The sequence below is a fragment of the Armigeres subalbatus genome, chromosome 2, assembly GCF_024139115.2.
Source record: "Armigeres subalbatus isolate Guangzhou_Male chromosome 2, GZ_Asu_2, whole genome shotgun sequence".
In the NCBI taxonomy this organism is placed as follows: domain Eukaryota; kingdom Metazoa; phylum Arthropoda; class Insecta; order Diptera; family Culicidae; genus Armigeres; species Armigeres subalbatus.
In genome coordinates this window covers 38,356,786-38,382,282 of record NC_085140.1, presented here as the reverse complement: position 1 = coordinate 38,382,282, position 25,497 = coordinate 38,356,786, and the positions used below count along the sequence as shown (strand labels likewise).

General features: G+C 41.2%; 1 protein-coding gene across 9 annotated transcripts in view; it reads left to right on the top strand.

The window, feature by feature from the left end:
* Window positions 1-25,497, top strand: part of LOC134218478 (serine/threonine-protein phosphatase 6 regulatory subunit 3) — a 72,391-nt gene that overhangs the window by 34,254 nt on the left and 12,640 nt on the right. For 8 of the 9 annotated variants that reach the window (XM_062697501.1, XM_062697496.1, XM_062697495.1 and 5 more), the window contains 11 exons: window positions 12,772-12,851; window positions 12,928-13,372; window positions 13,440-13,587; window positions 16,536-16,680; window positions 16,748-16,889; window positions 16,964-17,082; window positions 17,148-17,313; window positions 17,380-17,715; window positions 17,783-17,874; window positions 18,293-19,006; window positions 19,067-19,480. In XM_062697501.1, coding sequence (XP_062553485.1) covers window positions 12,772-12,851; window positions 12,928-13,372; window positions 13,440-13,587; window positions 16,536-16,680; window positions 16,748-16,889; window positions 16,964-17,082; window positions 17,148-17,313; window positions 17,380-17,715; window positions 17,783-17,874; window positions 18,293-19,006; window positions 19,067-19,480 — 2,801 coding nt within the window. The remainder of the gene's footprint in view (window positions 1-12,771; window positions 12,852-12,927; window positions 13,373-13,439; window positions 13,588-16,535; window positions 16,681-16,747; window positions 16,890-16,963; window positions 17,083-17,147; window positions 17,314-17,379; window positions 17,716-17,782; window positions 17,875-18,292; window positions 19,007-19,066; window positions 19,481-25,497) is intronic. The other variant, XM_062697502.1, reaches the window with a different exon arrangement.

Below are 25,497 nucleotides of genomic sequence, written 5' to 3'. Positions count from 1 at the left end.
TAATTCTTCTTTATTTATTTTTTGTTTTTTTTTGTTCTTCATGTTTTCTTCTTTTTCTTTCTTCTTTTTAAAATATTTTTCTTTCACCAACTTCATCTTTCATGTTCCTTTTTCTTCTTCCTATCCCTTTTTTTTAAACTTTCTTCTATCCTTTTTTAGTACACTAAATGCGCTTAGGGCCAATTTCTTCACCTCCGCTTAACTCTTAAGCGGTGCTTACCCATACGCTTAAACCTGGTTTAAGCACTAAGCGGAGGTGAAGAAATCGGCCCTTAAAGGCCTAAAAATAATCTAAAAATTGATCTTTTACTAAAAGGTGTTATAAACCAAACGGTTCAGTTCGACGAATTAAGGTGTATGTGAAAATGTGTGTACAACAAATTGAAACAAAGTTTTTGAGACTAAACTTTATCTGATTTATTCGTAACAAATTGCGTTCAGCGGGCATGTAGTTTTTTTTTGCTTCTCTGTCATTGCGTTCCGGAGTTATTGAATTTTTCACCGTTTCAATTTTCGTCCCATTAATATCAATGTTTAATTCTGTGTTTAGACAGCTTTTATCTCCAGATTTAGGAGTACTGCTTTTTTGGAGAACTCGTTCAGAGATCCCTGTGCTGTTTCTGTATTTTTTTCCTTGCGTCAGAAAACAACAATATTCATGGTTGTTTTTACATTTCAAAATGCTGTGAAACTAATTTATCGGCAATACAATGATATCAAAAATAAAAAATAAAAAAGTGGCGGTAGCAAAATCGAACTTGTTACATAGAGAGTAAGAGTCATCCACCTAACCTCTGTTCCATGCTTGCTTCACGTAGCCAGGATTATTTATGTTGATCAGCTTATTCAGTTTTTCCATATTATTATTGTTATTATTGTTATTATTTTTTATATTACTGTATTATACTATTATATTATTATTATATTATTATTATATTATTTATTAAATTTATTATGTCAAATGAAAGATTAAATGACTATTTTCTTCCTTTTACTTCCACTAATTAATAAATTTATTTAGTGGAAGTAAAAGGAAGAAAATAGTCATTTAACAGTGTAAACATTACCCCTAAGACGCTCGCAAATAATTAATCGAAAGAAAGATATTATGTTCAACTGAATGAAGCAGTGAATCAGTATCAAAACAATTGAAGATTGAAACAATAGCACGTTACTTAGTGCAACAATCGGAATAGTTGTTTCAATCGTACAAGATTCCTCTGCGTGTAGACTTACCAAATAGTTTGATATAAAAATTTGCAATACTATTGGCTGAAGAAATTCTAACTAAGTTTCAAATGCAACATTCTAAGGACAATAACTTGCACGTAAATATTAAGAATTATAAACTTTTGACAGATTTCCAAAATTTGGGTATGAATAAATTCAGAACCTTTTTCCTCTGATTCAGAACATAGTCATGATCTAAACTTTTCAGAATATCTCCAGATATTTGAGATTCCACAGAGTGCCCTGTGCAGTAAATAACAGTCGTCTCTGTTCAGCTCGGTACGTCGCCAGCCACGCTGCCGGCGGAGGTTCCACAAATAGTTTCCACTTGATCGATCCATCTTGCTCTCTGCACACCTCGCCGTCTTTTGCTCGTTGGATCGCTATCGAGAACCATTTCACCGGGTTATTGTCCAAAATTCTCGCTACCGGTCCCGGCCCACCGCAGTCTTCCGATTTTACAATGGATGGTTACTCCAACAGCTGTTGCAACTCATGAATCATTCGCCGTCTCTATGTATCCTCTTCTATCTGCACCACACCATAGATAGTACGCAGCACATTCCTCTCGAAAACTCCAAGTGCGCATCATCTACGAGCATTGTACAGGTCTCGTTTTGTTTATAATCAGTGTAGTACGGCGACCAGGGCGTTTTCGGAGTCCAAAGTTCAATCTCGTGTCAAGATGCGTCTTCGAATTTCTCTGCTGGTATCTTTACCGGAGGTCACCAGGGAGCCCAAATACAGGAATTCTTCAACTACCTTGATTTCGTCACCACCGATACAAACTCGTGGTGGGTGGGTTACATTGTCCTCTCTCCGTCTTCGACGTGTTTATGACTGATCCGATTTATTTCCTCCATCTTCTCAAATTTTCGTGCCATAATATCAATGTCGTCGGCGAAACGGACTTCGTAAAAATCGTACCATTCGTAGCAATTCCCGCGCTTCCATTCCAAAGCAATGTTGAATAGTAGGCACCAGAGACCATCATCACCCGAACTGCATTCTTATTCTGCCGAAACGGGGGCAATGAAGTATCAAATGTTCCGACGTTTCCGGTTCTCCACACAGTTCAAACTTCGCATCATTCGATATTTTCATACGATGTAACCAATATTGCGAATAATCGTGGCTTGTCATCAGACGGTTAATCAGTTTCACGTTACTGCCCTTCATGTCAACTTTTTTGTACCAAGCGGCATTGTAGAACTCAGGTTGCGCCGCAAAGAATTTCGTCCCTTTTTCCTCCGAATATGTTGCATACCATTGGTTCGTGCGTTTTTCCAATGAGCTTTTGACGTAAACTACGTCTAAGGGGAAGACTCGAATACAGGGTGTAAAATGAAAATTTTAAAATTGGGGACCGTCACGAAATCATGTAAGATTTGTAACATTAATAGGTCCTTTATCTTTCAATGGATTTTAAAGATTTATATATCAATCGATTCATAAACTCTCCACCAATTTGCTAGTACTATTGAAACATTTGAGTATCAACGCTAAACTATTGAAAATTTTAGTTCTTTCATCATGCATCCAATGTGCGGCGCGTTCCAATCCTTGGTAATTGCCTACTTTTAGGGTATTATCAATTGTTGAACTGGTGGGTGTATGAATTGGGTGGTCCGGCTCCGGAGTGGGAGATGCTGCTAAAGCTGGGTAGCAGTATCGGTGGGATAGTTCCTACTCTTCTATATAGAGCGGAATAATTGATTCTGTGTACTACATTTAGCTTTACGAAGTTTACGTCGAGCGGTCGTGTCTTGTATGCAACCCCATAATTTTTTGCATTTAAATAGGCGTCTTTTAGTTTCCTTTGTATAGGAAGAGGTTCAAGAGAAGACAATGTGAGCCACTCACCTCAAGTTTGCATCGGTGGTGACGAAATCGAGGTGGTAGAAGAATTTGTGAACTTGGGCTCACTGGTGACTGCCGAAAATGATACCAGCAGAGAAATTCGGAGACGCATAGTGGCTGGAAATCGTACGTACTTTGGACTTTGCAAGACGCCCCGATCGAATAGAGTTCGCTGCCGTACCAAACTGACAATTTACAAAACGCTTATTGGACCGGTAGTCCTCTACGGACACGAGACCTGGACGATGCTCGTGGAGGACCAACGCGTACTTGGACTTTTCGAAAGGAAAGTGCTGCGTACCATCTATGATGGAATGCAGATGGCGAACGGTACGTGGAGGAGGCCAATGCAACCACGAATTGCATGAGTTGCTGGGAGAATCATCCATCGTTCACACCGTGAAAATCGGACGACTGCGGTGGGCCGGGCACGTAGCCAGAATGTTGGACAGTAACCCGGTGAAAATGGTTCTCGACAACGATCCGACGGGCACAAGAAGGCGAGGTGCGCAGCAGGCAAGGTTGATCAATCAGGTGGAAGATGACTTGCGGACCCTCCGTAGACTGCGTGGTTGGCGACGTGTAGCCATGGACCGAGCCGAATGGAGAAGACTCTTATATACCGCACCGGCCACTTCGGCCTTAGTCTGAATAAATAAATAAATAAATTAGTTTCCTTTGCAAATTTGTACCTCATTCTGTTCTTCGTATTTTCTACAAGAACACCTATTCCGAAGACTGATTCTTCTTTCGACGCGTCTGTAAAAAATCTTCTTCTTTCTTTATTGCGTCCGTTCATTACAAATAGTGCAATTTGTTTAAGCTTTCTCGTGTCGTCTTTTTTTGCTGACTACAAGATCTCCATGTGCGGTTCGATTACCACTTTGTCAATATCATCTGCCGCTGTCGTTGGCGGACTGATAGCTTCAAAAAGTTCCTTGTTGATCCAGTACAATCTTTCTTGGTAGGTAAATGCGTTCCATTTGTCACGGTCGTCGGGTAGCGTTGTACTTTTTAACTGTTTCGCGATCACATCATTTCTTGAGAAGCGAGAATCCGTACTCCAAAACGCTTCTGCACATTACTACGTACATTTGACCTAGCGTATCCGGGTATGCTCCGCTTTTAGTACCGCACAAGATTTTCACCATATTAAGCCTGTGTTGAACTTTTTCTCTAACCTCTATAATATGTACTCTTAAACTAAAGTAGCGGTCAATCGTGATTCCCAAATAGCGATGGTTTTTCACCGCTTCAATTTTCGTCCCATTAATATCAATGTTTAATTCCGTGTTTAGGCGGCGTTTATCTCCAGATTCAGGAGTGCTGCTTTTTCGGAGAACTCGTTCAGAGATCCCTGTGCTGTATCTTTTAGCTTATCCAACGTCTTCGACGTCATCCTTCTCGATTTTGTGTAGTTCTAGAGTGTGAACGTTGAATAATGTGGGGGGCAGTACGTCACCTTGCGGAAGCCCATTACTGATCTTCTTGTTATGGTTCTATTCCTCAAAAACTTGAGATCCACATAAGAATGTCGTGTGGTACACCTACCCTTGATAGGATTTTCTCTAACCTGTCCGATCGAATTGCATTGAACGCCTTAGAGAGATCTATGCAAATCAGTGCCGTTACCATGTTCGTTTACTTTTTTTAATCCAGTTCGTTGCGAAGGAAATTCAGGTGTTGGTGGACAATCCCTTTCTAAATCCAAACGAGTTTTCCGGTAGTGCACTTGTGTTGTCAAGTATTTCTTTAAGTCGCTCCAAAACAGCTGTGATAGCTACTTTAGTAAGCGTTGGGACTAATGAAATCGGCCTTTTCCAGACGGTGTATTCTGGTCACGCCCTGGCTTGGAGATTGTGAATGATGTTCCGTTTGACGTTCCGTTTTAACTCCAGTAGGTTTTCCATACATGCTACTCGATTGAACTGTTGTCTCACCCTATTCTCCTCCTTCTCCTCGCTTATTGTAGAGATATCCTCGGCGTGTAACTCAGAAATTTGTTCCCCTATTGCTTTCTTGTCAAAGAATTAATTGGATCGAACTCTTCTATAGTTTCGATTCACCAACGACATCTCTTCTATAGTTTCGCAAACTTGCGACTATTGATTGGACATCGTTTCGGAAATCCACTGCTGTGATCGTCGGACTAACGTATACCAACATAACGATGATATCTAGGTGTAAAATGTGTATACTTACTACTTGAGTTAGGCTTGATGTTGTTGCCATTGCGATTTGAGCGAAATTCCATTTGTTGGATAACAGCACCCCTGCTCCGCCGTATCCGTCATCTCTCGAGTGAGTTACGAAATGGAAACCAGCAACGTTGTTTTTGTTGATGTTCTCCAAATCTGTCTGAGTCCACGTTTCAAAAAGAATAGCTTCTGTCGAATTTTATCCCGTCACTAGTCGGTGAAGTTCTGCCTTATTTTTGTAGAGACTTTAAATGTCAGTTCGTAGGATGTATCTATCGTTGAAATCCATTTAGCGGGCTTGGTAGTCATATGGCTACTGCTTCTGCCTCATACGCAGGAGGTCGTGGGTTCAATCCCAGGTCCGTTCCATTCTCCTACTTTGTATCTTTCTCTTTATTTCTCATGTTCTAGTAATTGCTAGAACTGGAAATGGACTTCCATACCGTTTCCATTACTATTCCTATACCTTCAACTGGAGTATTCTAACAGTAATCTGCTAGAATTGCATTCTGACGTGGCAGGCGCCAGTATGACCTAACAAATGAGATCACCAGTACTTGTACATTGAAGATGTGTGCTAGTCCCAAGCAAACATCTGTTGGTTCCCTGTGCAAGAACAGCTGATCTGGTCATAATGGAGTAGCAACTACGAGCAGTCAATCAAGCTCAAGCTCAAGCTGTATCTATCGTTGAAATCCATTTCAATTGTTAAAGTTGACTGTATGTTGTTGCGTTTCTGTGCTGCATACTACCGTACGAGCAGCACACATGTTGCACAGAGATCACAGTAACTTATGTGTAACCAGATATGGTCACAATTAGGTTGCTGCAACCAATTTCACTTGACTTGTGCTGCTTGGGCGTGTTGGCGAGATTAAAATGTTTTTTGGTGCACATGTTGAACAAATTCTTTACATCATCGCGTTGTCGGAGCATTTCAATGAAGTCCGAGTAAAAAGTCATCATTGCTTCTTGGTGTGTTCGATTCGATTTTGAGTACGCTTCCTGCATTATGGTTTCCCTACGCTCTTTCTCCATTACGCTGAAAGGATTTTGTAGGGCCACACCTGTAACAACATTACTTGGCAAGTTCTTGACAAGTTGATTCCTTTCCACTGTAGTTTTGCTCGTCTGGTTCGGTATTGTTATTCTTGGTTTCTTTCCGCATTGTTTATCCTTCTCCTCCTTTTCAATTTGCACTGCTGCCTGTACCTTCTTCCTTCCTTGGTTCGTTTGTTTTCACTGCGCACGGAGCGGGTCTTTCCAGGTGTATTGGCCGCTTGCCATTGTTGCATATGTTTGATCCACTGTCGGGAACCCGTCGATGTTCATCAAAGGCTCGTACAGGTTTTGTGATAGTGTGGGAACTTCCTCCTTGGCGTGTCGGTATAGGTGAGATTTCGCCTCGCCATGAGGGATTAGATTTTGAGTTGTCGTTTTTTCTCCTGGGAGTTTGCATCGGTTGAATCGTGCTCGGTACTACACACTTCTGAGGGTGCATCGATCACACTGTCTTGCACTTCTACTGTTGTCCGTTCGATGTCTATACCTTATGCAACGTACACACCAGTCAAGCAGTTTGACGAACATTGACTCCACCCCAAGAAAACGCTTCGGTTGCTGCTTTGTTTGAACGTGTGTGAAGTTGTTCGAACAACCATTTGACAGTTGGCGGCTCGGTTGGAAAAATTAAAACGGTTTGATTTTGGTTTGAGTTGTCGGGGGTGGAGTCAGGGTTCGCCGAACATGTTTGAGCATTTGTAGTGAAGTTGCACAAACCCCCATATATTTTTTGATGGTTGGTGCTCAAGTTGGCGCTTCGGTCGTTCGTGTGTGATATTGTTGGTCGAATAAATTGATTGTTCGTGCCGCTGTTGGTAAAACTCGATGGATGTTTGAATAAACGAGAGGTGGAGTCAATGTTGGTCAAACTGCTTGACCGTGTGTACGTTCCATTATGAAACCATCAAAAAATATATGGGGGTTTGTGCAACTTCACTACAAATGCTCAAACATGTTCGGCGAACCCTGACTCCACCCCCGACAACTCAAACCAAAATCAAACCGTTTTAATTTTTCCAACCGAGCCGCCAACTGTCAAATAGTTGTTCGAACAACTTCACACACGTTCAAACAAAGCAGCAACCGAAGCGTTTTCTTGGGGGTGGAGTCAATGTTCGTCAAACTGCTTGACTGGTGTGTACGTTGCATTATGGAACGTACACACGGTCAAGCAGTTTGACTAACATTGACTCCACCTCTGGTTTATTCAAGCATCCATCAAGTTTAACCAACAGCGACACGAACAATCAATTTATTCGACCAACAATATCACACACGAACGACCGAAGCACCAACTCGAGTACCAACCATCAAAAATATATGGGGGTTTGTCAGGGTTTGCAGAAATCGCTCTCAATAGATAACGAGCAACGATAAAAGAAAGGCAAAAACTGTTCCGAATCATAACAAGCCATGATAATAAATTTATCAAACTTGTATACAGGTGCGAAAAAACAGAATCGGATAGGAAGCCCCCACAAAAAAATGGTGATTCTCGCTTTGTTTTCGCTTATTTCGTATTGCTTACTGCACAGCTATGTAGAACAAGTTGAAATGCATCATCAGGACCAGGGCTCCCCGCATTTGGAGCTTTCTAAAAGAAATTTATCATGGGGTATAGCCTCAAGGATCAGTTCTCTATCATGACAGCTTGCGAAAAAAGTCTCTCGCGGTATGCTACATATCGTATATGTATACAGAGATGATAAGTGAGAGAATTGTTCTTTCTCTTTAGGATTCAATCCCTGGGGTTTGTGCAACTTCACTACAAATGCTCAAACATGTTCGGCGAAACTTGACTCCACCCCGACAACTCAAACCAAAATCAAACCGTTTTATTTTTTTCCAACCGAGTCGCCAACTGTCAAATGATTGTTCGAACAACTTCACACACGTTCAAACAAAGCAGCAACCGAAGCGTTTTCGTGGGGGCGGAGTCAATGTTCGTCAAACTGCTTGACTGGTGTGTACGTTGCATTATGGTACGTACACACGGTCAAGCAGTTTGACGAACATTGACTCCACCCCTCGTTTAGTCAAGCATCGACAATGTTCTACAAACCTCAACACGAACACTCAATTTATTCGACTAACAATATCACACACGAACGACCGACGCGCCAACTTGAACACCAACCATAAAAAAATATATGGGGGTTTGTGCGACTTCACTACAAACGCTCAAACATGTTCGGCGAACTTTGACTCCGCCCCCGACAGCTCAAACCAAAATCAAACCGCTTTGATTTTTTCCAACCGAGCCGTCAACTGTCAAATGGTTGTTCGAACAACTTCACACACGGTCAGACAAAGCAGCAACCGAGGCATTTTCTAGGGGGTGGAGTCAATGTTCGTCAAACTGCTTGACTGGTGTGTACGCTACATTAGGCCGTTCCTGAAGACCACAACTTTAGGAGTGAATGTCTTATAGAACGTACACACGGTCAAGCAGTTTGACCAACATTGACTCCACCTCTCGTTTATTCAAACATCCATCGAGTTTTACCAACAGCGGCACGAACAATCAATTTATTCGACCAACAATATCACACACGAACGACCGAAGCGCCAACTGAGCACCAACCATCAAAAAATATATGGGGGTTTGTGCAACTTCACTACAAATGCTCAAACATGTTCGGCGAACATTGACTCCACCCCCGACAACTCAAACCAAAATCAAACCGTTTTAATTTTTTCCAACCGAGCCGCCAACTGTCAAATGGTTGTTCGAACAACTTCACACACATTCAAACGAAGCAGCAGCCGAAGCGTTTTCTTGGGGGCGGAGTCAATGTTCGTCAAACTGCTTGACTGGTGTGTACGTTGCATTAACTCGAGCAAAAGTTTTAAACAAGCGTTGGCAGCTCTTTGGCTCGGAACGTAATGCTAAGCCGGTACTCTTTCTAGTCCATCCCACCACGTCATCCTGTTAATTTCTAAGATAGGAACTTCGCAGAGAATGTCCGCCTTGATGTCGTCAACATGGAAGTCCGTTGGTATTCCAGGGACCTCCCTCTGATACTCACGAGATGCTTGGGCACGTAGGCGCGATTGATATTGCATCCACTGTTGATATCGTTTACAAAAGCATTCGCCTTCATATAGATGCTCACAAAAACAATAATTATGTGCAATCCGACATTATATCATATCCGTGATGAAATATTGTCCCGTGTCCATGCTTGTGTAGTAGGGCCAATGAAAATGACATTTTCGAATTTCAAAAAACCACATTGCTCACAAGTTTCATTACCCTAAAATATGACCCCATGTAAAATTTGAGCTCAATTGGACATGATTTAGAAGTGCCTAAAATTTATCAAAATTTTGGAATTTTTACCCATGAAAATTTTCCCAAGGGAGAGCAAAGGAAAAGTCGAAAATCGAATTTTTGTTTTCGATACCAAATGACTTAAAAATGCATGAAACGTCGAGATCTGATGTTATTTTAAAAAAAAAATTGAAAAAATCGATTTTTTCTTTCAGAACATTTTTGGGACTTTTTTTTCAGATGATGAAAAAAATTTCATCGAATTTTAACACCGGCCGATACGCAAACGTTTTCGGTCGCAACCAAAAATATCCCCCTGTGGTACCGCATGAATTCAAAACACAACGTATAAAGATCAAGTTACAAAAAATACAAAGTTTTGATAGCAAGATTTTGAGCACCACTAAATTATGTCCGATGGAGCTCAAATTTTGCTTAGGGGCATATTTTGGGGCTAAGGAAATGTTTGCGTAACGAAATTATTTTCGAAGTCCCAAAACAGTCGATTTTTTTTCAAAAAATTAATTCTCAAAGTTTCATGCATTTTTAGTCCTTTGGCATCAAAAAACAAAAACAAAATTTTACCCCTTGTGAGAAAAAATTAAGTTTTGATTTATTTTGAGCACCCCTAAATCCCGATTTAGTCCGATTTAGCTCAAATTTTGCATAGGGGGATATTTTTGATTACGAAAACGTTTGCGTATCGTCCGGTGTTAGAATTCGATGAAAAAAAAATCCCAAAAATGTTCTAAAAGAAAAGAAAAAACGATTTTTTCCCATACATTCCATTGGCACCCAAGATGTTTGTGTACATTCCCTGCTGCCGCTGCAATGTCACGTCCAGTATCCATTGGGTTTTGTGATCCGCCTACCGCCCCCAGATCGGGGGGATCTTCGTTCCCGTTTTTCACTTTCTTCTCGCTTTATGCTTCTTCTATTTCTTTCTCATCTCACGCACTGATCAGTTTCAAATATGGCGGCAAATTGGCTAAAACCACAATACAAACTTCAAATCAAATGAGTTAGCTGATACAGCAAGCAATTGAGCTGAAATTTTCAGAGGTTGATTTTCTCATCTAAAGGCACAATCTTGGGTGAGAATTCGACAACTTTTTGCTTCCTGGGTCAGTCTAGAGAGGAGTGTTCATGCTCGATTCATAGACACTACGAACAATGTGATATCGTTGTACTTTGCACGGTTGAGAAGTAAATCAATTGATGCGCGTTTGATCTTTGTGTTGTTGGATCGTACTGCTCATTGTGCAGCTGGTAAGTTCTGCTTTGTGTGACCGAATCATAATTATTTAAAATCATTTTGTAAAAAAAAGTCGCATCGCTTATCAGAGTGAATCCAGATCCAACGACGCCTACCGACTAACTGATAATCCTTCCTGTGGTTTTTGTGGAGGCGCAGAGGTAACCACAGTATTCAAATAGCAAAAATAACCTAATAATATTCCTTCCCTCTTCCTTGCTGACTACAAGGACGTGGCCGGCGCCGTTATTGAACATTTGAATATTTGAATCACTGAAACTTGCACACCGAGAATGCTTGAACAATCCCAGTCAATCATTCAGTTGATTCTTTGTGCAATTTCACTGATTCTGGTCAATCAAGAAGTAGCAATCATAGATATCTCGGATACTTATTCAAAAGGACGTATGTGATTTTGTAAACAAAGATTCAAACGTTGTTTTGTCGAATCTGATAGCACTCCCACGCAAACCAACACTACCAACAGGTAGCCGGAGGCTTCCCCTACCTGTCTGTGGTGATGGTTTGCGTGAGAGTGATATCAGATTGGACAAATCGACGTTTGAATCTTTGTTTACAAAATCACATACGTCCTTTTGAATAAGTACCCGAGATATGTGTAGTCAGTCAATGCTAATCTAAGCTAAGCTAAGTAGAACAAAAAGATTTTTGAATACTTACGGAAATTGTCTAGAGTCTCACAATTATTCAAGCCTTTATTCTTTAATTTCAATATACCCTCAAGATTGTCCAAGTTCCCTTTTTCCTCTGATTTGTCGAAATCTGTTACAGATTTCCTAGACTTTACAGATTCGTTACGGAATACGAGACGTTTTTCGGGACGCTTGGCAATGCGGGACAAGTAGGCTGAATCCGCGACTGTCCCACATAATCCGGGACATCTGGCCACTTTATATTAGAGTAAAAAAAGTCAATTGATAATTTTTATATACTTTACTAACAATATGTGCTTATACGTCTATGCACACACATTGCGATGACCATTTTATTTATTCATCGCGCTGAGTCGTATGATATGTATTGGAGGCGGATTCTTTGCTAGGGATACGTGCCGCGTGAAAAAAAAACGTTTAAAGGCCAAAAACACATGGGAACGGTCCCCAGAGTGTCATATATCGTGTGAGTTTCCTATCTATAAATATTTTTCGTAACCTGGTACTGTTGACTAGATTTTTCTTTAATTTAGGTATAATCTAGTTGTACAGGGAAGGCAAAAAACTCCTTCTTACTTCCACGACCAAGGGTCTCGATGCTAGTCTTTCGCTTTAAGGTGCATTCAAAATGCAATAAACCAAACCAAAACGCCGGGAAATATGTTTTAGATACTGCACAGTTGAAGTGTTTGTTTGTGCAATAAAGCATATCTCCCGAATAGAAGAAGATGGGTTGCCTCATCGCCCTAAACTCCACAAACGACGAATGAGTGATTATGTCTGGCTGATTTTCTAGCTCCTGGATGCGCTTTGTGCTGGTTCGTTCGCTCGAGACGGACGGAACACGAGAGCAATGTATGGATCGGTTTCATGATGCGTGGTCGGTTTGTTGCTGTCTGCTCTGCCAAAATGTGGAAACACACCTCTTTGGCATGATGCCCTGCAGTCTGAGACGGCCATCGGCCAATATGCACATTTATTTCAGACGGTTGATGGTGGCGATGATGATGAGGGATGATGATAAAATCCCGAGCAGCACAAGTCAGGCAAATCTGGTTGCAGCAACTTGATTACGATATATTCTGGTCACATATGAGTTACAGTAACCTATGTGGAATGTGTGTGCTGCTAGGGATACAACGTGAATGAAAATATATTTTACAATTCACAACTAATCATTAACCATGCTTTCTGTTTCATTTTCTTCGGCTCTTACAGGGAATCACACTTCAAGATGTGTTGGATTATGAAGACGTCTTGCAGGAATGCAAATCCCAGAACACGAAACTACTTCAATAGTAAGTTTGTTGAAAAATCGATTCACAATTTCAGCAAAATTATTAACTATTATTATCTCACTTTCTACTATTGCAGCTTAAATCGCACAGAAGTGTTCGATGAGCTTATAGACCTCATCATTCAGGAACCACCAGCAGATCTCGACGACAACGTCCGATTTATGCATTCCAACATGGCGTGCGAAATACTTACCAGCGACGTGCCGTCCTTCAAGACCCACCTGGTCGAAAACCAGAACTTCCTGAACAAGTTGTACAGCTTCCTGCACCGCGAGCCCCCGCTTAACCCTCTGCTGACGTCGTTCTTCTGCAAAACGTTCGGGATGCTCATATCAAAACGTAACGAACAAGATTATTTTTCTTATAAGTCAGTGTGCCTACAAGTATTAGAATTTATCAAGTCTAAAAAAGGTTTCCTCAACACAATGCTGAAGCACTTTGGCAATCAGGTCATCACCGATCTGCTGCTGTGCTACATCACCGATATCGAAGACGCCGAGCTCAAATCGGAACTACTAGAGGTTGGTTAAGGACACCATTGCCTTTCCGTACAAGTCGATTCAAATTGTGACTGACTTCTATTTTCAGTGGCTTAACGAGCAAAATTTGGTTGCCGAAATAATAAACCTGCTAAAGTTACCAGGCGAAACGCAGAAACACTACAACGTCGCACAATTTTTAATTGAACTTATCAAAATAGGAAGATGCAAACGACAGAACGAAAGGCAAGACAAAGGTAAGTACTCGCCTAGAAAGGTTCTCCATTGTACAGCTTTGTATAATTGAATGTTTTTGGTAACAAATATCAGTCGCTATCTATTGTATAATTGTGACTGTTTTTGTTTCTTATGTGTTATTCATATCAGACGTATCAAAGCGTAGGAAACATCGTACGTTTTGAATACTGTAATTCGTATAAGCGCTAGAGAAGAAACATTCAAATTCAACAACTTAAAAGCCAAAATTCTAAATTTTTCAACGGTTTCAAAACGATACATCAGCTTTGGTTATTTTTCTCTTGTCTTCCTTTCCCCTACTGTATGATAACCTGCGATCAATTGTTCAATGCGATCAATCAATCATTCGTTCACCAAACTACGAATATCGATAAAACACTACATTTATCAAATTGGTTAACATTGCTCGACGGTTTACAATGAACAAAAAAATACTATACAACCATCAAATCGAAGGCAACTACAAACTGCACTCGACCTTCAAACGAATCGACAATATCAAGTCCAAGATCCTCCCCACCATTAATAATCCGAACAAGAAGACGAACGCACTGTTCAACTTCCGGCTGAGCAAAACGATACCGTCCCTGCTCGGGAAGATCTCCTCCCACTTCCAAGGTAAATCGCAAATCAAGCAAAGAACAGAGAAAAATCATGTACAGATCCCCACATGTGTCGGCTTCGTTCATCCGTAAATATGATCCGTTTTCTTTATTGGTATTCTTTTTCGATATTTAGTACCTATTTTCCTGTTGCATCAGCGCTATACTATCGATTTGAATTGATATTTTTTTTGAAAACTATGTAAATCTGCTCAAAATGTAGATGATTTTGGCTGTGAGATTTTATTTTGTTTCATTCATTATGTTTTTTTAATTCATTATGTTTGTTACTTAAATTTCATTGTTTTACTTGAATCTTCCTAAATTATGGTAACATCTTCAACATATGAAATTTATTGGCTACTGTGAATGCACCATATCAAAGTTTGGTAATGATTTACAAGTACCTCTTGAATTGAAGTTTTTCTAGAAATCTGACAATATAGCATAGCATAGCATAGCATATGTGATTATACAAATCGTGGGTGGCTATACAATGCTCAATTGAGCAATCTACTGTATATTGTCGCAAATTGGTACTTGGGATTAGTACCTATTCCTATACAGTAGCAGTTGTATACCTGGCCACGTCCTTACAATCACGGAAGGAAGGGAAGGAATGTTAGTTCAACATCTACTAGTGAAGATGCAGGGAACCCATACTACCTTCATAAGTGCCTCGGGAAGGAAAATTTGTGTCAGTGGGAAAGGTGAATAATAGGGAGCTCTATTCGACAATATAGAGCGTTTGTCAATAACAGTATATGCTGTAAAAATAATAAAATATATTCATCAATTTACTTACGAACCGTCCTAAGGAAAAACAAAACAAAACACAAAATTTCGGCAAATCGCGCGATCGTTCTGCCGTCCGAAACAAGAGCCAACACGCACTGAACTAATTAACTTTATTACCGGCCGCGCAATGCAGAACACAAAATTTCGGCAAATCGCGCGATCGTTCTGCCGTCCGAAACAAGAGCCAACACGCACTGAACTAATTAACTTTATTACCGGCCGCGCAATGCAGAACACAAAATTTCGGCAAATCGCGCGATCGTTCTGCCGTCCGAAACAAGAGCCAACTCGCACTGAACTCTTCTAGAAATCTGACAATATACACAAAAATTAAAAAAGGAGCCAAATATGTGTTATTAGAAAATGTTCTCGTATTAGACGTGATTTTCACTCGTCAATTATACGATCTACCATTCAGAAGATCAAAAACAGTAACGCCGAGAACAGTCAAAACTTTTTTCTCCATCATGATTTTCTTTAAAATGAAATATTGATTGTTCGATCGCTCGCGTATTAAAATAAAGACTAGTATATCTCCTTACATGATCTGCAAATCAGCTTATTCGGTAACTTTGTCCCATTTTTCATCGCTAGTTTAGTACGAAAAGTTTGCTGATCGTTGCTAAATGTTTGATAGACAGAGTCCAACTTTGTTCTTTATTTTACTCTCATTAAATTTGCTAGATTCTAATGCACAAAAAAACTGATGATAAGAAGTTGTTTTGGCGATTACGGCTTTCTTGAAAAGCATAAGGCTGCAACTTGTATACATTTGATAATTGGACAGGAACTTTTTTTTTCTTTTGTATCACCCTTGATTTTTATGGCCAAACTTCAATATTTGAGGGAGAAATCTTATTGGAAACATGAAAAAATATTGCGCTTTCCCATAACATTTTTTAAGAAATCCTATATATTTTTGATTTTGTCATTTTTTAAATTTATTTTCTCCCACCCCTTCGTTATGAAAAGACCAACTAAAAAAGAATTAATGCGATGGCCACTTGACTTTTTTTCATTCTTTTTTTTGTCTAGATCATCTTATTCAGAACCTTACTTTTGATTTCTTTTCAATCTCGAATAAGTTACATAATGAGTAAACCAATTTTGATTTATGTAGTGTTGCTAAAGAAGGGCAGACATTGAATGCTCTTGCGAATGATTGTTGATGATAAAATTATGGTTATGGCCGTTTTTCCATTCGCTTATTCTAATTTGTTAGACTCAAAATAAATACGATTAATTTAAGAGATTTTGTTCACAGCTTAGGCTTTTTCAAAGCGCTCTTTTGACATATTTAAAAATATATAAATTTTTGCTTAGCATCAAGATTTGAATTGCAAGAAACAAATAAGGGAGAGTGAAGATGAGCAATAGCAACAGCAACTCTATCTGGTTGTTATAATTTCAGTTTCATTTGTTTTTTCTTTCTGTCGAGTAGATAGCGTTTTTTTGTGATTTGAATAGATCAACAGCTCCTTCTTCAATTTTTAATCATCAGTCAGCTGTAAGGTCATTAATTTAAGAAATATTTCTTGTTTCTTCAGTTACATCTGACCCCATCCTGGAAACGCTGGAAAACGAAGCCACCACTCAAATTTTGTTGGACATCATTCTGAAAGAAAATAGCGAGGAAAGCGCCATAGTCGGTGGTATCCGGATCATTTTGCGATTACTGGAGAATACGATCATGTTAGTTTTTCCTTCCTTCCAGAACTGTATTGCATAGAACTAACTTTGAACGTTTACCTTATTTCAGACAAGAGCCGGTCTCCGATACTGCTCTCCAGATGGTTATCGACGCTGAAAAAGAACATCATGACACGGTCGTGCTACGCTTAGTCAAGGTCATATACCCGAGAATACTTGAGTTTATTCACATTTTAAAGAATCCGCCTCAGGTTGGTTTAGTTGGCATTCATGGACGTTCATCAAAATCCAAATTCAACTTTGTTTTGTATTTCTTATTTTACAGAAACCCGACATTATTACCACAGTCGGCGTACTTTCACCACCTCTAGGAAACGTGAGACTTCAGATTTGTAATTTATTTACAGTATTAATAGAAACCGAGAACAGTGATGTTATCAAGACGTAAGATGACTTTTATTCAGTGCACTGACTTAGAAGTTCGCTAATCACACATTCCACTTCCCTAGAATATGCGGAACAGATTTTTATAGTACATTGCTCAATCTTTTTAAGCAATATTGTTGGAACAATTTTTTGCATCATCAGGCCAAGGTGTGCGTCAACTACGCCATTCAATCTTTCGACCAGAAGGAAGGCGAAACTTTGCTGCTTACCTCCGATTTACAGCGACATGTTAGTTTTCTCTCAAATTAACGGACAACAATCATTAAACAAATCTAATAATTGAATCCTTTTCAGATTATCTGCGACTGCAAGCTTGCCTCCCAGCTGGTGGACCTTTGGTACTACAACGAGGAAATGCAGACCCCAAAGAAGCCAGACAGCGACGACGACGACGAAGAAGTCGCTGGGGAGCAGGAACAATCGCCACGCAAGTGCCGCCGGCTCGGTTACATGGGCCATCTGATCGAAATGTTCGAGATCCTGGCCACGAACATGAACGTGTCGGAGGAGTTTTGTGCCTTAGTCGAATCATCGCTCGAAGAGGACTCCACGAAAGACCGCTGGCGGCAAGTGACCGAAACCGAGGACGGCGAGCTGTCGAAAATACTGGCCGTGCAGAAGCGATTTTTGGTGCGTTGGTGTGGTGGCGTGTTCGTAGATTTGGCCACTTTCTAACTTCTCGCTCTTGATTTCCCAGGCTGATCATGACCCATATCAGAAGAAAGACTATTCGTCCGATGTTACAATATTCCCGAAAGAGATTGAAAGTAACCTCAAGGATTATATTCAGTGAGTATAACATTTTTTAGATTTCCAATTCCTCTATGGCAATGTATGAGTTGACAAAACCTCTCACTTCCACGAATGCGCAAATGATTTGTATGTTATCGTTAGAAGTTTTTCAGTTCGAGTATTTTTTGTGTCCATAAATTTAGTAATAAAGAATTACTGAAAAGTTTTTCTATGCCATTTGATTCAGCAAGGCATTTGATCGAGCCAAATTTCTTGTAGGAACTAGTTCTTATATGGACGCTCAAAAATGGCATATCCTTTTTCTAACTGTTCTATTCTTAATTATTTCACTTATTCCGGGAGAAGCGTGCTTCCAAAAAAGAATCATTTCCAATTTATCCTCAATATTTGTTCCAATATTTGCAATAAAAAAATTCTTTTCAAAAAGCTTTTCACTAACAGTCGACGAATAAAGTTTCTCCCTCGATAGCAATGCCGTGATAGACCTGAGCAGCATGAACAACACCTCCACGTTTGAGCTGTTGGGTTTCACGAATACGGTGGAACACTTGACCAAAATGTTCGACGACGCTGTGGGTACTGCCAACGCATTCATCATGCCCGGGATGGACACTGACATGTTCGGCGAGGAAGATGATGACGACGGCCAGGGAGGGAGTGCAGAAGAGGCGCGTAACTTTTACACCGGTCGTGGTAGAATACCGGCGCAAAGTGATGACGACACCGAGGGTGGTGGCGGTGGTGGACATAGTCCCTACGATGATGATCTCAAAAATGCAATCGATTTGTTCATTAACAAGAGTGCCTGGCCAACGAACGCAACCTCAACGGAAAATCCCGATCCTTGGGGTTCCGGCGACGAGCCCAGCAGTGGTATCGATCAGCACGCGGAGGGTATGTCCGATGCGTGGGCCAATTTTGGCTCGGACAGTTTTGCCGACTTCGATTCGCATTTCACGGATTTCCAAATGGCGGCGCCTGCAACCAAGTCTGATAACGACAATGACACGTCGAAAACATTTTTCGATAATAATGAAAACATTGCATTTGAAGGCTTTACTGACAAAAACAACGATGCATTCGCCAAGGCCGACATGTTCGATATTACCACGACGCAATCTACACAACCTCCGCCTAGTTCGACAACTGAATCCGCCAGCAGCTCAAAGTAAGCAAACGATCAATTTTCTGAAATTGTCAATTCATTAATCATTTAACGGCTTTTCAGGACTTCAACCAACGATATCCCCGTACAGTTAGATCCAATAGCTGCTAATACAATTGAAGCAACCAGCACCACCAATGATGAAACTGAGGACGCTAAAAATAGTAACGTAGCAGCAGTAGCAAACAATGTGCCATTAATCGTAGCAGAGCCACAAAGTAGTTCTGTCGAGCCGCAAACGACAACCGAAGAAACGAGAGGCCCAATCAACAGTAGATGTGAGCCGGCCGATACCAACAGAAGATTGGAACAGGAGCCGACACTCCAATCCAGTTTAGTGTCGACTACCGTCACCGAGGTGATGGAGATCTCCGCCGAAGGCACCCCCAATGGTCCCGTGACAAGCGTTGAAAGTGATGATGGGGCCGAATTTGAAGACGCTAGAGAATCTTTCGCGGATATGGTGGTTGACGATGGGTGAGTACGCACCAATTTTGTGGATTTCTGACGTAGGCTTACGTATTTCGGGAAGATAGGGGGGTCAATCTGCGTATTCAAATTTGTGACCGTCACGAAAAGTGGTAGGAAGTATGGGCTAATAACTTAGCCGTCTTCCAACCGATTTTGGGAATTTTGGTAGTAATCGAGCGACGAACTCTTTAAGATTTTACCCAACTATTAAAAACAATGGATTAAAAGCGTTAAATTATTGAAAAGTTGATTTCTCCCAGATAATGGTAAAATTTCTATATTTATAATAAACTAGTCGACCCGGCAGACGTTGTCCTGCATAGTAGGCGAAAATGCGCGTTGTGAACTTCCCATGCGAAATTCCCATACAAATCTTCATTTTAGCTTTTCACGATTTAATCAACTTTACTAATGATTTCCGAATGAGGAAATATCATATAAACCCGTCGGAAATGATAACGAACGTAACTGCTGAAGAAATGAAGAAAATCCGTCCAGCCGTTTTCGAGTTATGCGGATACGAACACAGACCATTTCATTTTTATTATATAGATTTCCTACATTCCTCCATTTCCTGTTGATCGAATCCCGCATCCACTATAGCACTACACGTAAGTCTACGCTGAGTTTGCGGTCGTGTCTCTGATACAACCTAATGCCCCTGTCAAAATACCTTTGCGCTTCCAATCGCGTTCAAACGCGCACTAATTATATTCGTTCCGACCGCACAAAGCAGAACAAAGTAACGTGGATCTCGAGACCGTTCTGCGCTTCCAAACGCGTTCGATCACGCACTAATTATCTTTTTTTTTTCAACCACACAACGCAGAACAAAATAACGGTCGTTTTGCGCTTCCAAAACACGTTTGATCGCGCACTAATTATATTGTTTTCGTCCGTACAAGGTATAACAAACCAACGTTGGTCTTGAGATCGTTCTGCACTTCCAGAACGCGTTGGATCACACGCACTTATTGGGTATTTTGGTAGAATTTCATGGAAAGGGGAACTATTTTGAAAAGAGTCTGAAAAACTTAATAAATTTGAATAAGAAACACCCTGATTTAGGATTTACTATATAAGACAAGCTGTTAAACAGTGCACTAACTGGCAAGGAGTGAAATCATAATTATACCTTGACAATTATTTTTATATATCAAAATTAGGGTTTATAAGCTAGGATGCTTTTGAAATAAAAAGAATAAGGCTGATGACATAGTAACGGGGCGCGTAATGCAATGCGCAACGCATATGTCGATTTTATACAAGCGTCGAGCAATGCGATATATGGCATAGTAACGCGCGTGATGACCTGCTTCCATATTCATTGAAAGCTTTTTTTTTCTTGATCTATTCATTACAAAAAATCGCACAATGATATCCTTAGAATAGTTTTTACTAAGTATGGAATCTGTAACTAAAGTTTTCTTGCCATGCTTAATACACCCAGGTTTTTTTTTACGAGGGGGATACGTACCTCGCAAAAAAAACCGTGTAAAAAAAAACCGCGTTAATTCGAAAATCCGTGTAAAAAAATACCATCGAAAAAATTTCTAAGTCCTTTTCATTGAAAAAGACTTAGAAAATTTATTGATAAGTGAAAAGTTTATCAGTCTATTTGATTGACAAAACCTAAGAAACTGGGTATTGCCGGAACGGGCTCGATGAGCGAAAGCCGGAAATTGGTGTTTGGCGTTATTTTGAAATTTAAGATGGCCGACTTCCAGTTAGACCTGTGATTTTCTTATACCGTCGCCGCGTCGGCGTGCCGCTGTATGTGAATTTACCACGCCACCGAATATTTTCTACCATATCGATGGATATTGGAGAACTGTTAAAGAAGTAGGTTGAAGGGTGTTGTACAATTTTGAAGAGGATTTTTACTGTTAAGTTCAGTTTTATCTAGCAGCATGAAGATTATTTAATTACTTACTTATGAATCCTGTACGCCTCCGGTGGAGCAAAGGGCCGACTTGAAAGATCTCCATCCTGAGCGACGACCAGCTATCGCTTTTACCTGTAGCCAGGTTAGATTAAGGTCGACTTCTTCTATGAGCCGTCATGAGCCTCTGGGTTTGCCTCTGCTGCGATGTCCCGCTGCGTTCCAGTCTAATGCTAGTTTGCATATTTCGTTTCCGCTCCTTCGTGAAGTGTGGCCGATCCAGCCCCACTTCCGATCCCGAGTTTCCATTACTATCGGACAATGGAGCTCATTGTTTGAGATCCAGTTGTGAGGCCACCAGGCACAAATTATGTACCGTAGGCATCTGTTGATGAACAACCGTATAACAGTACAGATTTCACGTTAGAGTTGAAAATTCAGTTTTTGATGCGTTATATCTGCCTGTTCTTCCAGATATTACTTAAACTCGCAAAGGCAGCCCTTGCTTTCTTGATCCGTGCGCCTATGTTGATCTTGGTACCGCCGTCTGACGCCACATGGCTTCCAAAATATTCGAACTTTTCAACATTCTCCACTGATTGTCCAACTACTGTAAAACTGGTAGAGGTTGCCGTGTTTACGTCCTACGATTTGGTTTTGTTGACGTTGATGACTAAACCTGCGGAAGACGAGTCGTTGAGCTTACTCTGCATATCAGAGCACCGTTGAGTGAGAAGTTCACGTCATCCGCCAATTCGAAGTCATTTAGGTGCTCCATGGTTATAGGCTGCCATAACAGCCCGCGGTTTGGTTCACGGTCAATCGCATCTACCAGAATCTCGTCGATTACGATGAGGAATAGTAACGGTGATAGAATACATCCTTGCCTCACACCAGCTACGACCCGGATAGGGTCGGACAAGACCCCATTGTGCAGCACTCTACACGAGAAGGCCTCGTACTGTGCCTCGATGAGGCCGATGATTTTCTCAGGAACCCCCTTGCGTCTCAGTAAATGTAAAGTAGTAAATGAATACCAAGTAAAGGGACTCTTGGAATTCGTCGACCTGCTCCAGAATGATACGGAGCGTAACAAAAAGGTCCACACAGGATCTTCCGGCACGGAACCCGGTCTGCTACCGCCTGAAAGTCGCATCGATCTTTTCCTGAATCCGGGCTAGGATAACTTTGCATAGAACTTTGAAGACGGTACACAGCAACATCATGTCTGATAACTGACGAGTACACAGTCAGGTCATCCTTTTTGGGCACCTTCACTAAGATACTTTGCAACCAGTGGACCGGGAAGGTTGAGGTGTCCTTTATTACGAAATAAACGATGCAGAAGATGAGCAGATGTCATGGCAGATGTTTGAATCTCTAGCAGTGATGGCGCTTCGGTGTTGACGCGCGTTACACGTCGCATCCTGGACAGATCATGCTGAGGTGGTGGTGGCCTGGTTGGCACTTGAAAAAGGGTCGACCAATAGCTGACCATTCGCGTCTTTTACAGGCATCGTTGCATTCATCTTCGCCCCGCTTAAGCGTTGTGAGATATCGTAGAGGAGGCGAATGTCCCTGGTTGCTGTGGCTCTCTCTCCCCTTCGTCGGCAAGCGAGTCCGCCCACGCACGCTTGTCCCGTCGACAAGCATAATTAAGTAAAATTTTATTTTTATTAGAAGCTTGCATTCTTGGCGCTTTTTTTAATTTCTAGTTTTTTGTAGTAAGGAGGAATTTCAGCAGGAATCATCGGAGGAATTTCTGGAAGGAATTCTTGAAGAGTGTCTGGAGAACCTTCCAGAAGATTTCCTGGAGGTACTTCGGATAAATCTCCTGTGCAGCTTTCGGAAAAAAATCTTTGAGGAACTTCCGCAAGAATTCTCGGAGGAATTACAGAAAAAAAACGCCGGAGAAATTCCTTTGAGGAACTGCTGAAGGATTTTTTTATTCATATATTTATTTAGAAGGCACTCCGTGTTCTTAAGCGCTACTGAACCGTGATCTACTGTAGTATTCTGCTGTACAGAATCTATGGATACCCGTAGTTCGATATTGTTGTCGTTGCCGATATCATTGTGAGTAGTTGTGTCCATTTGTCCATATGGTGAATCCAATGATCGTTGCTTTGTTCGGTTGCCATTTTTCGAAGTACGTTGGAGGAATGCCTTCGAGATCAGTTTTATCAGTTGTTGTCTGGCAGACGTGTCCGTGAGACGTTACCTCAAACGCCACCGTTGGGACTGCGCTGCCGGTGACTGACGAGGGTTTGGTGAAGGGGATGGGAATTTAGCCCATGTTCATTCGCTTATAAGGCGAACGTATAGCCAACTACGCTACGGGACCACATGCCGGAAGAATTCCTTTGAGGATCTTCCGGAGGAACTCCTTTGAGGAACTTCCGGTGGAATGCTTTTGAGGAACTTCCAGGGGAATTCCTCTAAGGAACTTCTGGAGGAGTTCCTGAAGGAACTTCCAGAGGAATTCCTTTGTAGAACTTCAGGAGGAATTCCTTCCAGCAACTTCCGAAGAAATTTCTTCGAGAAACATCTGGAGGAATTTCTCGCTTAACTTTTCAAAAGGACCTAAACAACATTTTTTCAAATTAATTAATTTGAGTACTGCAATCAAAAGCTTTCATATTGGTCTGTGGATTGCAATATTCGAATTATTTCATTAAAACAAATGTTTCTTAGGTCCTTTTGAAAAGTTAAGCTAGATTTCTCTGAGGAACACTCGGAGCAACTCTTGGAGGAAATTCTGGAGGAACTCTCGGTAGAGTTTCAGGAGGAATTCCCGGATAAAATTTCAAGATGAATTTCCAGGGGAGTTCTTGGAGGAACTTATGAAGACATTTCAAAAAATATTTCTGGATGATTTCCTGAAGCAACTTTTGGAGGAATTTCTGGTGGAGCTGGTGAAAGAATTTGTGATGGAACTTTCGAAGGGATCGTTGGACGAACTTCCAGAGGAATTCCCGGAGGAACTTTCGGAGCAATTCCCGGAGGAACTTCCGGAGAAATTCCCGGAGGAACTTCCAGAGGAATTCCCGGAGGAGCTTCCGGAGGAATTCCCGGTGGAACTTCCGGAGGAATTCCCGGAGGAACTTCCAGAGGAATTCCCGGAGAAACTTCCGGAGGAACTCCCGGAGGAATTCCCGGAGGAACTTCCTGAGGAATTCCCGGAGAAACTTCCGGAGGAACTTCCATAAGAATTCCCGGAGGAACTTCCATAGGAATACCCGGAGGAAATTCCAGAGGAATTCCCGGAGGAAATTCCAGAGGAATTCCCGGAGGAACTTCCAGAGGAATTCCCGGAGGAACTTCCGGAGGAACTTTCGGAGGAACTCTCGGAGGAACTTCCGGAGGAACTCCCGGAGGAATTTCTGGAGGGACTTCCGAAGGAATTTTTGTAGGAAGGAATTTTTGACTTCCGGAGGAATGGGGGAACTTCCCGATGAATTCCTGGAGGAACTTCCTGAGGTATTCCATAAGGAACTTCCAGAGAATTTCTTTGAGGAACTCCCGAGGGAGTCCTTTGAGGAACTTCGGGAGAAATATTTCTGAGGAACTTTCTGAGGAATTCTTCTGAGGAACTTTTAGAGGAATTTTTGTGAGGATCTCCCGAAGAAATTTTTGTGAGGATCTTCCGGAGAATTTTTTTTCTGGAAGAAATGCCGGAGAAATTCTTATAATGTTTTCTGGCCATTGGTATTGAAAGGGTTTCCAGTCGTGTTATCGAACCGGAAAACGGCGGCAAATAGATTTCTGGCTTCTACTCGTCGAGCTCATTCCGTTAATACCCATATTCCAGGGGTTTCCAGTCGTTTTAACGAACTCAAATTCGGCCATCTTCAAATCCAAAATGGCGCCAAACATTGATTTTCGGCTTCTACTCGTCGAGCTCATTCCGGCAATACTCATTTTGCATGGGTTTCCGGTCCTTTGATCAACCAGGAAGTCGGTCATCTTGAATTTCAAAATGGCGCCAAACATCGGTTTCCGGCTTCTACTCTTCGAGCTCATTCCGGCAATACCCGTATTGCATGGGTTTACGGTGCTTTTATCAAACCGGAAGTCGGCCATCTTGAATTTTAAAATGGCGCCAAACATCGGTTTCCGGCTTCAACTCGTCGAGCTCATT